This window comes from Hyperoodon ampullatus (assembly GCF_949752795.1).
Source record: "Hyperoodon ampullatus genome assembly, chromosome: 18".
In the NCBI taxonomy this organism is placed as follows: Eukaryota; Metazoa; Chordata; class Mammalia; order Artiodactyla; family Ziphiidae; genus Hyperoodon; species Hyperoodon ampullatus.
Window position 1 is genome coordinate 31,862,604 of NC_136931.1, and position 15,625 is coordinate 31,878,228.

Genomic DNA, 15,625 nt, shown 5'->3' on the forward strand with positions numbered 1-15,625 from the left:
ATATACAATTTTCTGGTCATTTAACTTTTGCCTCATTATGTTGTTGAAAAATAAACATGCTATTTAATTTACCTTGCATCAACTCCGTCAAACACTTTCTGACACTCATTTCCAATGACTTCTTGCTTTAGATAATACAGCATTCTTACACGAAGCAAAACTCTAAAAATGAGGGGAAAGAAATTCAAAAGACACAAAGACATTAATCAGTAAAGAATATTCATCCACGGGGTTAAAATTAGAAAAGAATTTGTATACAAAATTTTTATAATGAAATAATAATAATTACTTCTGATTAAATAAACCTCTTACTATCATATACATAAAATAGGTTTCTTCAAAATCTTTACAATCATCATTATTTAATATCCAAGTAAGATATAATGAGATCACTTGGAGGCCAGTTTTTTTTTTCTCTCTCTGCTGGTGAAAAGTGACGCAAGAGGTACCATGATTTGCTGAAGGTACCATGATTCTTACCCTGATAATAAGATTAGGATTGGTCCTAGACCACACTGTCTCTGTACTCAAAATCAGCATGCTTTACGACTGTTAATAAATTCAGAAGTAACTTGTAATGGGTTGTGTTAAAAATACCCTACTACCTACTTATTACAGTGGTGTTTTATATGTTTTTTGTAGCCTTCATCTTGAAGTAGCTGCTCAGGGTTGTATTTTCGAAGCCATTCTGCTTTTTGTATATCAAATGAGCTTGTTTGAGTCTTTACTTTCTTCCCTTTTCGACCTCTGGGTACAGGGGCTGACAGGCCTGTTAAAATGAGAAGGACAAATGAAATCAGGGATAATTTGTATAAAGACGTTCAATTCGAAACATTTTTTCAATGGAAGAAATTTCTGGAGCCTTTCAGATGTCTGTGTAGGCTATACAGAGATCTTTGAAATATTAATGGTAACAATATAAACTCAATCACAAGATAAGTCCACGATACCACACACATATTAACAGAATTTCTGCCAACCACCCAATTTCACCCAATTTCATATCTCCAATTAACCATTCTGATTACCTCTATGTTGCAAAACATTTTTTTTCCAAATGTAAAAACTGAAAGATCAAACCTTTCCCTCTGCTTTACTTTTTGCTTCCTTAGTTACAAAAACACAAGTTGTGGCCTCTTGATTTTCAAAACTGATTGTTACTAATAACATGGATTAGGTTTTGTGGGGTTCCTGTTTAAGAGAGCTAAATTCATTTGACTTCTTTGACATTTTTGTTGTGAAATATGTAAAAAATAAAAAAAGTATTCCCACTCTTAATCTTAACATATTCCATATTTGGTCAGTTTTTTAAAAATATTTATTTATTTATTTATGGCTGTGTTGGGTCTTCGTTTCTGTGCGAGGGCTTTCTCTAGTTGTGGCAAGCGGGGGCCACTCTTCTTCGCGGTGCGGGGGCCACTCTTCATCGCGGTGCGTGGGCCTCTCACTGTCGCGGCCTCTCTTGTTGCAGAGCACAGACTCCAGACGTGCAGGCTCAGTAGTTGCGGCTCACGGGCCCAGTTGCTCCGCGGCATGTGGGATCTTCCCAGACCAGGGCTCGAACCCGTGTCCCCTGCATTGGCAGGCAGATTCTCAACCACTGCGCCACCAGGGAAGCCCTGGTCAGTTTTTTATTAAAGGAAATAATACATAAAGTCCAATTCACTCCTTCCTTCCCAGAGATAGTCATTACTCTGAATTTGATTTTCATTTCATACACGTTTATACTTGTGTGTTGGAAGAATGTTCAGTATTTAAGCTTTCATTACATTATACATGCAATTCTGTAACTTATTTATTATTTTTAATTTTTTTCTGAGATTTATAAATACTTGCTGATTCATGCAGGCTCTAATTCATCCATTTTAACTGCTGTGTAAAAATCTATTCTATGACTATATCACCTGCTTATTATTCTTCAACGATGCTGGAGTTGTTTCACTTATAAGTTTTCACGATTACAAATAATACAGTTGCAATTCTTCCTTTCTTGTCTCATATCTTTCCCCTGCCATATTCTACCAGCTAGGAGTTTTATCACAATGGTAAGTAGAAGCACTACGTAGGTTTGTCCCATTTTTCCTTAGGATTTTTGCCTATATATTTTGATACTATTTTGTTCAGTGCATACAAGTTCATATTTATTATATCTTCTTTTATGGATTAGTCTTTTTTATTAAGTAGTATCCCTTTTTAATCTCAATTAATGCTTCCATCTTAAATTGCACTTTAGTCTATGTTAATAATGCTCTGTATTCTAGTCCTCCTGACCCTTGCTGGTTTGGAAACTAAATAGTGCATATTTAAAAATATACATATTGGGACTTCCCTGGTGGTCCAGTGGTTAAGACTCTGTGCTCCCAATGCAGGGGGCCTGGGTTCGATCCCTGGTCAGGGAACTAGATCCCGCATGCCACAACTAAGACCCGGTGCAGCCAAATAAATAAATAAATAAATATTTAAAAAAAAAAAAAAAAAAAAAAAAATATACATATTGAAACTTTCCTAATAAAATATGGAGATGTTTTATATTTTTAAATTTCTCCCTACCATAATTTCCTCAGATTCATCATTTAACCCTATTTACTTTTTCATGTAACTGCATGTTAACTTTTACATGTTAATTTGTAATTTTTAAGAGGTCTGTGCCTTGAATGTTTCTACAGTACTTTAGTCTTTTTTCAAATCATAGTATATCTGAAGTATCTTTGCAGATATTAATGATATTTTTTTAAAAGTTGTCTTCTCCTTTCATAATCTTTGTTTCCTACAAGTTCATTTTAGTGGTTTCTTTTTAGTCTCTCTCTCATGTTGGAGACGTTCCTCAGATGCCTGATGCCCTTGGTTATTTGCTCATATTTAAGAATGACAGAAAAGTTGATAGGCAGGCTGAATGAGTGGAGCTGACTGTTGACTCTTTGAAGGGTAATCCGGCTGGCTTTTTCCTGTCATTATCTTTAGGTTTTGGTCTGGTCATATTCACCAAGGACAATTCCTTAGTTTTCTTCCTTGAGTATGACACTGTCCAGTATACATATTCATTTAACAGCCATTTAGTAGCTCCATGTTGCAAATACCAATGAAACGCAGACATTCTCTATTTTATCTTCTCCAGAGAATAAACATTCAGTCGGTCTTCACCATGGCTACATGGAGTTGAAAAGGGTATTTAGGGATATGATCCCCCTTTTAAACAACTTTTAATCAAAGCCCCTGTCCTTTATATCCACTCTCAGAGGTCACGGATGTCACAAACTCCTGAAACTTTTAGATAATCTATGAAGCAAATCAGTTGGCTGTTGCCCTTCCCTACTGTTGACCTAAGATTCAGCTCTCTCTGGTTTGTTAAGTTAGTCATCACTAATCTAGTGCTTCTAGGTCCCAAAATTCCTTTTCCATTCTCTCTACTTTTAAGGGTTTATCCTTATTTATTTTTAAATTATGGAATTAAGCATATACAAACATAGATGGAATAATATGATGGATCACTGGATCCTATCATCCAACTTCATTAATTATCAATTCATAGCCAATTTGGCTTCATCTATATCCTGTTTGTTCCCCAACCTCCAACACTATTTTGAAATAAATCGAAGACAACCACCACTTCATTAATAAATGTCTGAGTATCTTTTAACATATCTAAAATATAAGGCTTCCTTAAAAACAAAACAAAAATCTACAATACCATCATCAGCCCTAAGAAATGCAATAACACATACTTAATATTTAGTATTCAAATTTACAATTATCTAATAAAGATAATAGACAAATTTCTCCTGGGCTGTTTGTTTCAATCAGGATCCAAATAAGGTCCACACACTGCAACTGGATGACGACTCATAAACCTCTTTCAGGTTATAGCAGGGTTTTTCAATCTTGGCACTGTTGCTATTTTCAGCTGCACAGTTTTTCACTGTAGGGGCAGTCTGTGCTCTTGTGGCCTCTACAAACTAGATGCCATTAACATGCTCAAAGCTGTGACAACCCAGGGTGGGAACAACATTGGGGCACAAGATCATGTCTGGTTGTGAACCAATGGTTTATAGATACCCTCCCCATTTCCTCCTCTTCTACTATTTATTTGTTAAAGAAACTAAAATTTATACCTGTATAATTTATAAAGCTTAATGCCTTGAATTTTTTTCCCTTTATTGACATATAAGTTGGGTTTAAGGAAGAGTGAAATTATATTTGTGTGAATCTTCCATCTTTACCAGAAATCAGCTCTTCACATTAATAATTTCATTGCCTCCTATTAAGATAGACCTCCAGTGATCACCCTAATCTAAACTAGGTGCTTTCTGTTGTCCTCAATCTCAGTACTTAGTTTATTTATTTCACAGTACTCATCATAATCTATAATTATTTAGGTAATTTATCTGCTTTCTTATTATGTCTGTCTGCCTGACCAGAATGTAAGGTTCATGAGCTCAGGGATCTTGTCTGTGTTGTTCCTTCTCATCTTCCCAGTACTTTGCACAAGAAGTGCAGAACAGGCACTTTAACAGGTATTTGTTGATTAAATAGAATAAAATTGTAACACCAATTTAAGGGCATAGTAATCTTTTTATCTTTATAGAAAATTCAATTATTTTACACAAAAAAGAATGTTCATAGGGTTATAGAGCAAATCCTAGTAGGGTTATGGAGCAAATGCTACTTGTATATACCTCTGATGGGACTATAAATTGACACAGCCACGTTTGACAGCAAATTAAAATAGTTATAACAATTTTAAATGTATATACCACAGTGTTCCAAATTTTAATATACATACTAATTGCTGAGGAACTTGTTAAAATGTAGATTCTGATGTAGTAAGTCTGAGGTCTAAGATTCTGCATTTCTAAGAAGCTCCTTGGAGATGCTGATACTGTTAACACACAGACCACATTTTAGGTCCTAAGGACGTATATATGCTGTACCTCAACAATTCAATTTCTTGATATTTACTTTAGTAGAAGGTTTATTCCTGTGCACAAGGAGGAACGTAAAAGGATCTTCACTAAAACCTGTTTTTCAATTATCTAAAATTGGAAATATCCTAAATGCCCATCATCAAAGGAGATGCTAAATGAATTAAGAAATATCCATACTATGGACTACTAAGCAGGAGTTTAAAAAATAAAATAGATCTACATGAATACAGATGGGATGACCTCTAAGACATACTATTGGGTCAACAACTTGTAAACAAATACATGTTTGATAACAGTATATAAAACCCAACCAAACTGATAACACTGATCTTTTCCAACATGGAACTTGAATTGAGAGTGAAGCTTAAGGGTTCTTTACCATTACCTGAAATGTTGCAATATTTTATAGGGTACTATGTTAAATGCTACTTCCATAACTAAAACTAAATTTAAAAAGGAAATAAAAGAATGTTCTTACCTAGATGATTTTGTAGCTCTCGTGTCTGCCCATCTTCAGTTGGAGTAATGAGATCCCATATGAAGCCTTTAATTTTCTCATCTCCTCGGTAGTGAACAAGGCAATAAGCTAACAGGGCTCGGCAAATTATTTCCACATCGTGCTCATTTAGCTGCCTTTTAAAACGGCCGTGAGATAGAATCTCTCTCCATCGGCCCCACCTAGTTAAAAAAAGGTATATTTATATTAAGATTGGGTGAAATTCTAGAGAAAACATAACTCATGGATAAAAAGCCTGAAACCTGCAAAAAACCCACTTTGTCACTGATAGGATTTACCTACTAAAGTTTTTTCCCCCATAGAATAAACTGCAGAGTCATGGTATAGTAATTTCTAGTATATTTTATTCAATAATGGATAAAAACATTATCCATTTTGTGTTACTGAATATGCAAATCTAAGAACAACAAGGAGTTTGATATTAGCAATACATTTATAATATTAAAATTTAAAGGTATCTTATCAATTGCTATTAAGTATATGTTAAATATATAAATGCATGGTACTTAAAAAATACATTTCATTAATTCTAACAAGATAAAAAGTATATTAGAATATAGTATATGTTTCCTGTAAATTTGTACACCAGACTACTAAGAGTAAACATTAAAAATAATATTTTACCCATAAACTAGTAGATTTTTCTCTACTCGAAAGCATTCAGTTCTTCCATAGCCATTCGAACGCTCACAGGGTCTCCGGAGTTTGGGCTTTTCATCTCCTTCACTTTCCGCTTCAGATAATTCAGCCAATTCATCTTTTGTGGCACTGAAGGGTCTTGTTTGCTTCCTAATTCTTGGAGTGTCAATAACCAAGCTGTTCTGTAAAATTTAACAGCTATTACTTGAAGGTCCTTTTATTATTTTGCTTATAACAATATTTTACATTTCAAACCGTACAAACAATAAAATAATTTTATAAAGCCAGAACAAAGAAATTACTAACAGTTCCACTGACTTACCAAATCAACATAAAAATTTTATATTCCTTTAAAATCCTTATTACCATTTGTCATAATTTCATATTACAATCATAGGATAAAAAAATTTGGTATATGGCTTTATTATTAATATGAAAGTTACTGTATTGTGCTTCTACAACCATAAACTATATTTTAAACTGAATTTATGCATCATAATTTTCTTTACCTAATTCATAATGTAATTTGAATTAATACAAATAGATTGTTTAAAATTTTTTAATATATAATGCTAAAAAGTACATCTTTGTAATCTAAGTTTATCCTAAAGATAAGTCCAAAGGAAGTGAAATATCCAGAAATGGAAATATTGGTCAAAGGGCATAATTATTTTATGGATCTAGAATCATGTTTCAGTGCTTTCCAAAAGACTTACACTAATCTACAACAAGCCAAGTAATAAGTATATGAACCTCACTATGTTCAATGCAGTTTAATTCATTCAAAACAACGTAAGTTGACAAACTTTTATCTTTATTGAGCAATTTCTCTAAGTTAGGCACTATGTTATGGGCTATGACTAAGATAGCTTTCTGCTCATGAGAAATTCACAGTCAAGGCTCAGTTTAATGTGTAAACAAATAAATGCTATTCAGGATGCAATATTTTATAAGATGGGTGCCAAAAAAGTCAGAAAGATTTACAAAGTAGTGATACTAGAAAGAGATCTTCAAGAATGAGAAGTAGTTTGCTAGGCATCCAAGGAGGAGATGGCATTATAAGTGAAGAAGACAGTAATGGACCTGAAAAGGTATTCTATGTTCAAGTCCTAGAGCAGGAGAGGGTAAACGCTAGGAGGGGAAGCAGGGACCAGACCACATAGGTTCTGCTGTCCCACAGTAGTATGAACACAGTGCACTGAACTTAAAGGGGTACATAATGTTAATAGGTCTTAATACTGGTGACATTAACCTTCTCTATTAACTTTTTCCACTGTAAACTTACTAGTTCTCCTTTTGTAATTAATAAATATTTTGAAAGATATACTTTGAAGATACATAAAACTTCTGTTTCTCCTTAAATTCTACACACTAATTTTAGAATTCATCAATGGGGTGGATTAATTGAGATTTTCTGTTTCTCTTATTCCTTCTACATTTATTAGTTGGCACCTTCTACATAAGAAAGAGTTGATAAGGACCTACTGTGTAACACAGGGAACTATACTCAGTATTTTGTAATAAGCTTAAAAGAATCTGAAAAAAAATTATGTATTTATAACAAACACTTTGTTGTACACCTGAAACTAAAACATCGCAAATCAACCTACTTCAATAAAAATAATTACTTAATTAAAAAAAAGAAAGAGTTGTCCCTTTCCCTGGTCCCAACTTAAAAAAAAAACAACCATAATTGTATTTTCTCTTGAGTAAATTTTCAAGTGTTTTTTGCCCATAATCTTTTTTTTTTTTTTTTTTGCGGTACGCAGGCCTCTCACTGTTGTGGCCTCTCCCGCTGCGGAGCACAGGCTCCGGATGCGCAGGCTCAGCGGCCATGGCTCACGGGCCCAGCCGCTCCGCAGCATGTGGGATCTTCCCGGACCGGGGCACGAACCCGTGTCCCCTGTGTCGGCAGGTGGACTCTCAACCACTGCGCCACCAGAGAAGCCCTGCCCATAATCTTTTAAGGTTTTGATTTATTTCTACTTGTGATCAATTTACATTAGCTTTTATATAATAAAAATATTAACTTTCATATATACTTCTGCTACAAATAGTCACCAGCAGTCTGATCGCAATTTTATTTTTCCATTACATAATTTTTAGTCATATATTTGAATATGCCAATTATTTCCTTTGTGGTTTGTTTCTAATTTAGAATGCTTTCCCACCAAATATTTGATAAAATAGAAATCTATTTTTACTATTTTTTCATGCTTTGTTTCAAAAATAATTTTTTATCACAAATTGGAGTTTACTTGGTATAGAGTAAATTATTAAAATGTTCCCCCAATGCTAATTCAAATTCTAATCATGATTATTAAATAATCCCTTTTTCTCTAATGCTATTTCTTTATTTACATCCTATAATTTGATCTTCTCCTGTTCTTATTCTATTCTTTGCTCTGTATACATTTCTCTCAGTATCATGGTTCCTTTATAATATGTTAATATGCTTTTATGTTTTAACATATAGTAAGTAATGCCAGTCTGTCTTCATGGTACTTCTTGTCAGAAAATTATAAAATTTTTGAAGAGTACAAATTAGAAAACATAACTGCAAAGTACTACATGACTATATGCTTATATAAGTTTATTTATAAAATCCATAACTCCTTAGGATAATCTATAAGGCCCTATTGATATGAGCCATACCTATCACCTCTGACCTAACCTGTCACCACTCTCACTACCCCCCTTCATTCTGACACAATGCCATTTCTATTTCTGGAACACTGTAAGCTTATTTCAAACAATGTCTCACTGCCATTCCCTCTAACTTGAAAGCGTTTATCTCATGTCTTTACACTGTTGGCTGGTTCTCATCATTCAAGTCTTAGCACAGATGTCCCCTCAGAGTGACCTCCCTTGACCACTTTCCCTAATGCTATCTCCACTCCTCCAGGCATTCTCTACCATCTTACCATTTTATTTTCTTCAGTCTCAGAAATTATCTTATATATTTGTTTACTTACCCACCAGAATTTGAAAGCTCTATTGAAGCAGTGCTTCATCTGTCTTGTTCATTTTAGCCCTAATGTGAGAATGGTACTTGGCTCACAGTGTGCTCTAGTTGGATCCAGCACAAATGTACGAGTGTCTGTGTATTACCATTATACTTTTGAAAAATCATAAACAAACATCACATTGTAAGTATTGTTCTATTTCTTTTCTTTTCTTTTTTTTTTTGGTGGTACACGGGCCTCTCACTGTTGTGGCCTCTCCCATTGCGAAGCACAGGCTCTGGACACGCAGGCCCAGCGGCCATGGCTCACGGGCCTAGCCGCTCCGCGGCATGTGGGATCTTCCCAGACCAGGGCACGAACCCGTGTCCCCTGCATCGGCAGGCGGACTCTCAACCACTGCACCACCAGGGGAGCCCTCTCTCTTTTTAAAGTTAACTGTCTTGTCTTAGAGCTCTATGTGAGTACATAGGGATCTACATGATTATTTTTACTTACTCCGTTAGACAGTATAAAAGTACCAATTAGTTTCTAATTTTTTTCTAAAATGAAAAATGTTGCAATGTACATCACTGTACTACATTATCATTGTACATGTGTGATTATTGCTGTAAGACGGATTCCTAAAAGTGGATTTAATATTGTTGAGTATTTATTTTTCCAGGGGAATTTTAGATTTTGTCTGGTTATATGAACAAATTATTAACATTTTGATTGGGGCTGCATTTCTATGTTTATTAACGCAACCTAAAAATGTTTAAAATATGTAGTTTTTCTTCCCAATTGACAAATCTCACAATTAAGTTTGGTAATTCACTTTACTGAAATCATATACGTCCAGTAGGTGTTCCCCTAAGTGTTCTAAATCTTCTTTTCTACTACAAAGTAGACTTCCTCTTCCATATATTTTTCTACTGCTGTTAGTACTGATATTTAAGAAGGCTACAGAGCATATTTCTCTTCTATCAGTTAATTCACTAATTCATCTATTAATTTTATAGTGGTTTGCAAATTCCATTGACTTTTTAAGGTATATAAACATGCCAATATGAAACAGTAATATTTTAATAAATATCTCTTTCTACTTTACTTTTTTATAATGTTTCATACAAAATTATACCTATTTCCAAAATATATAAAATAATAATTATTATTGGGCAGTGGCATTATTCCTCCTTGTAAAGTTTTACATCTTATAAGGTTATTGATTAAAATAGATCCCATGTATCAATGCTTAATATAAATTTCTTTTAATCATTTAGCAGTTATTTTGGAAGTAGGTAAGGCTCACAAACATTGATTCCTATAAATTATTAGACAGGTAGGTGTCTTTTGAAGTGAACAATTATGTTATTATCAGTTCCATGAATTCTGTGCTAGCTTTTTGGCCCTTTCTTCCTTAACTCTGAGGGATGTTATAAAAGAAAATTTAAAAATGCCACTTTCTTTATTTTTTTAATTTCATAATATTTACTAAGCATAGCTAGATCTATGAACGTAAGTAGGATTGGATCTTAAATTTTTTATAGTTCTTTGTCAGATTTTGAAGATGGCACTTTCCTGACTGCTTTTTTTTCTCCTTTTGTATTTGACTAGATCATTATTAATGGTATCTGACACCAAAATGACAAAAAAAAGGTTAAAAAGCGAAATAAAAGTAATCCATTATTTGAAGACATTTTAAGAATTAAAAAACATATTATAATTTTAAGAACATAAATACCCTCCAAAATTAAACTTTACCTGTATTACAACCTATCATGACAAATATCAGAAGAATTGAACAGAAGCAGTGCCTGACTCAATGTTATCATACTACAGCCCTGTATCAATTTATTTATGCAGATAAATTTATTTCAGTAAGTACATAGAGGAACACCTTAAAATATTATAATAATATTACCAAAGTATTCCCACAGGCAATATTTTTAATGGGAAATATATACTTACTCTACCACTGATGGCATCTATATCTATTTCTGCCTTTTTCGCCCATTTTTGCCAGAAGTTGGGATCATCTAAGGAAATATCTGTTCGATTTCCAGATGCCACAAAACTTGCCTGAAATACATAATGGTAGTTTTTCAAAATGTTTTGAAACTTAGAGGAAAAATCTATCAAAGTATATCTAAAATGTTATCTCTTCACATTTAGTGTGGATAGAATTTGAATTCAACATATACACACATACACTCACAGTACGTTTCAAACTTTAACGGTCTGAAACATAGCACAGCATATGCTTAAGGCAAAAGGCTTAATACCAACACAGGCTGGAGTTTTAGGAGCAAAATTAAAGAAGTTATTATTGTTGTTTCACTTTTAAACTTTGGGTAAGCAGGGATCAAATTTTTTTGGTCAAAAAACCATACAGGATACAAAATTGCATTTTAGAAATACTACACAACTACCCAGCAATCCCGCTACTGGGCATATACCCTGGGAAAACCATAATTCAAAAAGAGTCATGTACCACAATGTTCATTGCAACTCTATTTACAATAGCCAGCACATGGAAGAACCTAAGTGTCCATCGACAGGTGAATGGATAAAGAAGATGTGGCATATATATACAATGGAATATTACTCAGCCATAAAAAGAAACGAAATTGAGTTATTTGTAGTGAGGTGGATGGACCTAGAGTCTGTCATACAGAGTGAAGTAAGTCAGAAAGAGAAAAACAAATACCATATGCTGACACATATATATGGAATCTAAAAAAAAAATGGTTCTGAAGAACCTAGGGGCAGGACAGGAATAAAGACGCAGACGTAGAGAATGGACTTGAGGACATGGGGAGGGGGAAGGGTAAGCTGGGATGAAGTGAGAGAGTGGCATGGACATATATACACTACCAAATGTAAAATCAATAGCTAGTGGGAAGCAGCTGCATAGCACAGGGAGATCACTCGGTGCTTTGTGACCACCTAGAGGGGTGGGATAGGGAGGGTGGGAGGGAGATGCAAGAGGGAGGAGATATGGGGATATATGTATATGTGTAGCTGATTCACTTTTTTATAAAGCAGAAACTAACATACCATTGTAAAGCAATTATACTCTGATAAAGATGCTAAAAAAAATAAAAAAGAAAGGAAATACTACACGAATAGGGACTTCCCAGGTGGTCCAGTGGTTATGACTCCGCACTCCCAATGCAGGGGGCCTGGGTTCAATCCATGGTGGGGCAACTAAGATCCCAAATACCGCAGCTAAGCTCGTGCACTGCAACTACTGAGCCCGCACGCTTTAGAGCCCTCACGTCACAACTAGAGAAGCCCGTGTGCCGCAATTAGAGAGCCTGTGTGCTACAATGAAGACCCAGTGTAGCCAAAATAAATAATTTAATTAAAAAAAAAGAAATACTACATGAATATTAAGAAATTAGGTTACAAGAAGAATTTCAAACCTATCTGCCCTAGACAGTTCATTTTCTGGTACTATCCTACTTTATTTCCATCCCATTTTTACATAGATATGTCTCCTAAAAAATGCAATACAGAATATGAGAAATACAGAAAAATGAGTCACTGCCTATCTTTATTTATTTATTTATTTATTTATTTTGCGGTACGTGGGCCTCTCACTGTTGTGGCCTCTCCCGCTGCAGAGCACAGGCTCCAGACACGCAGGCTCAGCGGCCATGGCTCATGGGCCCAGCTGCTCTGCGGCATGTGGGATCCTCCCGGACCAGGGCACGAACCTGTGTCCCCCACATCGGCAGGCAGACTCTCAACCACTGCGCCACCAGGGAAGTCCCCTGCCTATCTTTATTTTAAAAACTCTTTTCCTTACAAAAAAAATACTGCATAAGCATTGTAAAAACTTAAGAAGTTACAGAGGAATAAAAGAAAATATAAATGATTTATTTTCTTAAATGTTGCAGAAATTATAAAATCTTTTCATTGGACCTAATTTCAGATATTACAGTTCAACACTGTGATTCATAAATAACCATTATTTGCAACTTAAGTTCCTAAAAATAGATATGCTGCTTCAAAGAAAATTTATCAAAGTGCTTTAAAAAAATGAAATACAGAGTGAAGATATATAATGCTTTAACAAAAGGGCTTGAAAGATGCATGCTAAACTTCTATAAGGATAAATGGAAGGAGCTTCCAGGTGTCCACTCCTCTGGTGAGATGGAGTCGGGAGATGCTCTCCTCAGCTCCTTGCCTGGGTGGGGAAGTCAGGCTGTAGGGCCGGCAGAAATCCTTATTTGAGGGCCCCACCTAATTCCCCAGTCAGAGTGTTGCAGCTGAGTGGAGCGGCTGCTTGGGACTACTGCTCGGGTGCTGCAGAAAGCCTTCTTGGAATCTGACATGTAATCACTTTGGGACTGTTGGCCAGCTGCTCCTAATCTGGCCACATGAAGGCTCAGACTGTTCCAGTCTCTGAACTGAAGAGAATCAACACTATCAGCATATCTCTCACCACCATGAATGCAAGGTATTTCAATGAAGAGTATAAGGAGGACATATACAAATCCCAGACTGGCGTGTGCAAGTTCTGAGGAATGGTGGAAAAACCCAATGTATCTGGGTGACCTTTGGAGACAGCTGAGACAGAGCTACAACAGGGCAGTGGTTGACACCCAACTCATAGCCCAGTTTTGTCAGCCATGTGGCTGACAAGGTCTTGGTTGTCCAGCCGCTCCAAGTGGCTGTCAGGCCTGAGCCTCTGAGGTGGGAGAGCCGAATTCAGGGCACTGGTCCAGCAGAGGCCTCCCGGCCCCACGTAATATCAATTGGCGAGAGCTCTCCCAGAGATCTCCATCTCAACGCTAAAACCCAGCTCCACTCAACGACCAGCAAGGTAAAGTGCTGGAGAACCCATGCCAAACAACTAGCAAAACAGGAACACAACCCCACCCATTAGCAGAGAGGTGGCCTAAAGTCATAATAAGCTCACAGACACCCCAAAACACACCATTGGACACAGTCCTGCCCACCAGGAAGAAAAGATCCAGCCTCATCAACCAGAACACAGGCACCAGTCCCCTCCACCAGGAAGCCTACAGAACCCACTGAACCAACCTTACCCACTGGGGGCAGACAATAAAAACAACGGGAACTATGAACCTGCAGGCTGTGAAAAGGAGACCCCAAACGCAGTTAAGCAAAATGAGAAGACAGAGAAATAAACAGCAGATGAAGGAGCAAAGTAAAAACCGACCAGACCAAACAAATGAGGAGGAAATAGGCAGTCTACCTGAAAAAGAATTCAGAGTAATGATAGTAAAGATGATCCAACGTCTTGGAAATAGAATGGAGAAAATACGAGAAACATTTAACAAGGACCTAGAAAAACTAAAGAGCAAACAAACAGTAATAAACAACAAAATAAATTAAAAATTCTCTAGAAGGGATCAATAGCAGAATAACTGAGGCAGAAGAACAGGTAAGTGACTGCGAAGATAAAATAGTGTAAATAACTACCACAAAGCGGAAAAAAGAAAAAAAGAGTGAAAAGAATTCAGGACAGTCTCAGAGACCTCTGGGACAACATTAAACGCACCAACATTCGAATTATAGGGGTCCCAGGAGAAGAAGAGAAAAAGGGACTGAGAAAATATTTGAAGAGATTATACATGAAAGCTTCCCTAACATGGGAAAGGAAATAGTCAATCAAGTCCAGGAAGCACAGAGTCCCATACGGGCTAAATCCAAGGAGAAACATGCCAAGACACATATTAATCAAACTATAAAAAATTAAATACAAAAAAAAATATTAAAAGCAGCAAGTGAAAAGCAACAAATAACATACAAGGGAATCCCCATAAAGTTAACAGCTTATCTTACAGCAGAAACTCTGCAAGCCAGAAGGGTGTGGCAGGACATAATTAAAGTGATGAAAGGGAAAAACCTACAACTAAGATTACTCTACCCAGCAAGGATCTCATTCAGATTCGATGGAGAAATTAAAACCTTTAGAGACAAATAAGAATTCAGCACCACGAAACCAGCTTTACAACAAATGCTAAAGGAACTTCTCTAGGCAGGAAAACAAAGGAGAAGGAAAAGACCTATAATAACAAACCCAAAACAATTAAGAAAATGGTAATAGGAACATAAATATCGATAATTTCCTTAAATGTATATGGTTTAATGCTCCAACCAAAAGACATAGAGTGGCTGAATGGATACAAAAACAAGACTTGTATGTGTGCTGTCTACAAGAGACCCACCTAAGACCTAGGGACACATACAGACTGAAAGTGAGGGGATGGAAAAAGGTATTCCATGCAAATGGAAACCAAAAGAAAGTTGGAGTAGCAATTCTCTTATCAGGCAAAATAGAATTTAAAATAAAGACTATTACAAGAGACAAAGAAGGACACTACATAATGATCAAGGGATTAATCCAAGAAGAAGATATAACAATTGTAAATATTTATGTACCCAATACAGGAGCACCTCAGTACATAAGGCAAATGTTAACAGCCATAAAGGGAAATTGACAGCAACACAGTAATAGTAGGGGACCTTTAACACTCCACTTTCACCAATGGACAGATCATCCAAACTGAAAATAAGTAAGGAAACACAAGCTTTAAATGATACATTAAACAAATGGACTTAAATGC

General features: G+C 35.7%; 1 protein-coding gene across 7 annotated transcripts in view; it reads right to left on the reverse strand.

The window, feature by feature from the left end:
- CHD9 (chromodomain helicase DNA binding protein 9) overlaps positions 1–15,625 on the reverse strand; it is a gene marked incomplete at its 5' end in the record, with an annotated part of 164,801 nt that overhangs the window by 45,498 nt on the left and 103,678 nt on the right. For all 7 annotated transcript variants that reach the window (XM_079723134.1, XM_079723138.1, XM_079723137.1 and 4 more), the window contains 5 exons: positions 73–162; positions 610–769; positions 5,401–5,600; positions 6,064–6,260; positions 10,992–11,102. In XM_079723134.1, the coding sequence (XP_079579260.1) occupies positions 73–162; positions 610–769; positions 5,401–5,600; positions 6,064–6,260; positions 10,992–11,102 (758 nt within the window). The remainder of the gene's footprint in view (positions 1–72; positions 163–609; positions 770–5,400; positions 5,601–6,063; positions 6,261–10,991; positions 11,103–15,625) is intronic.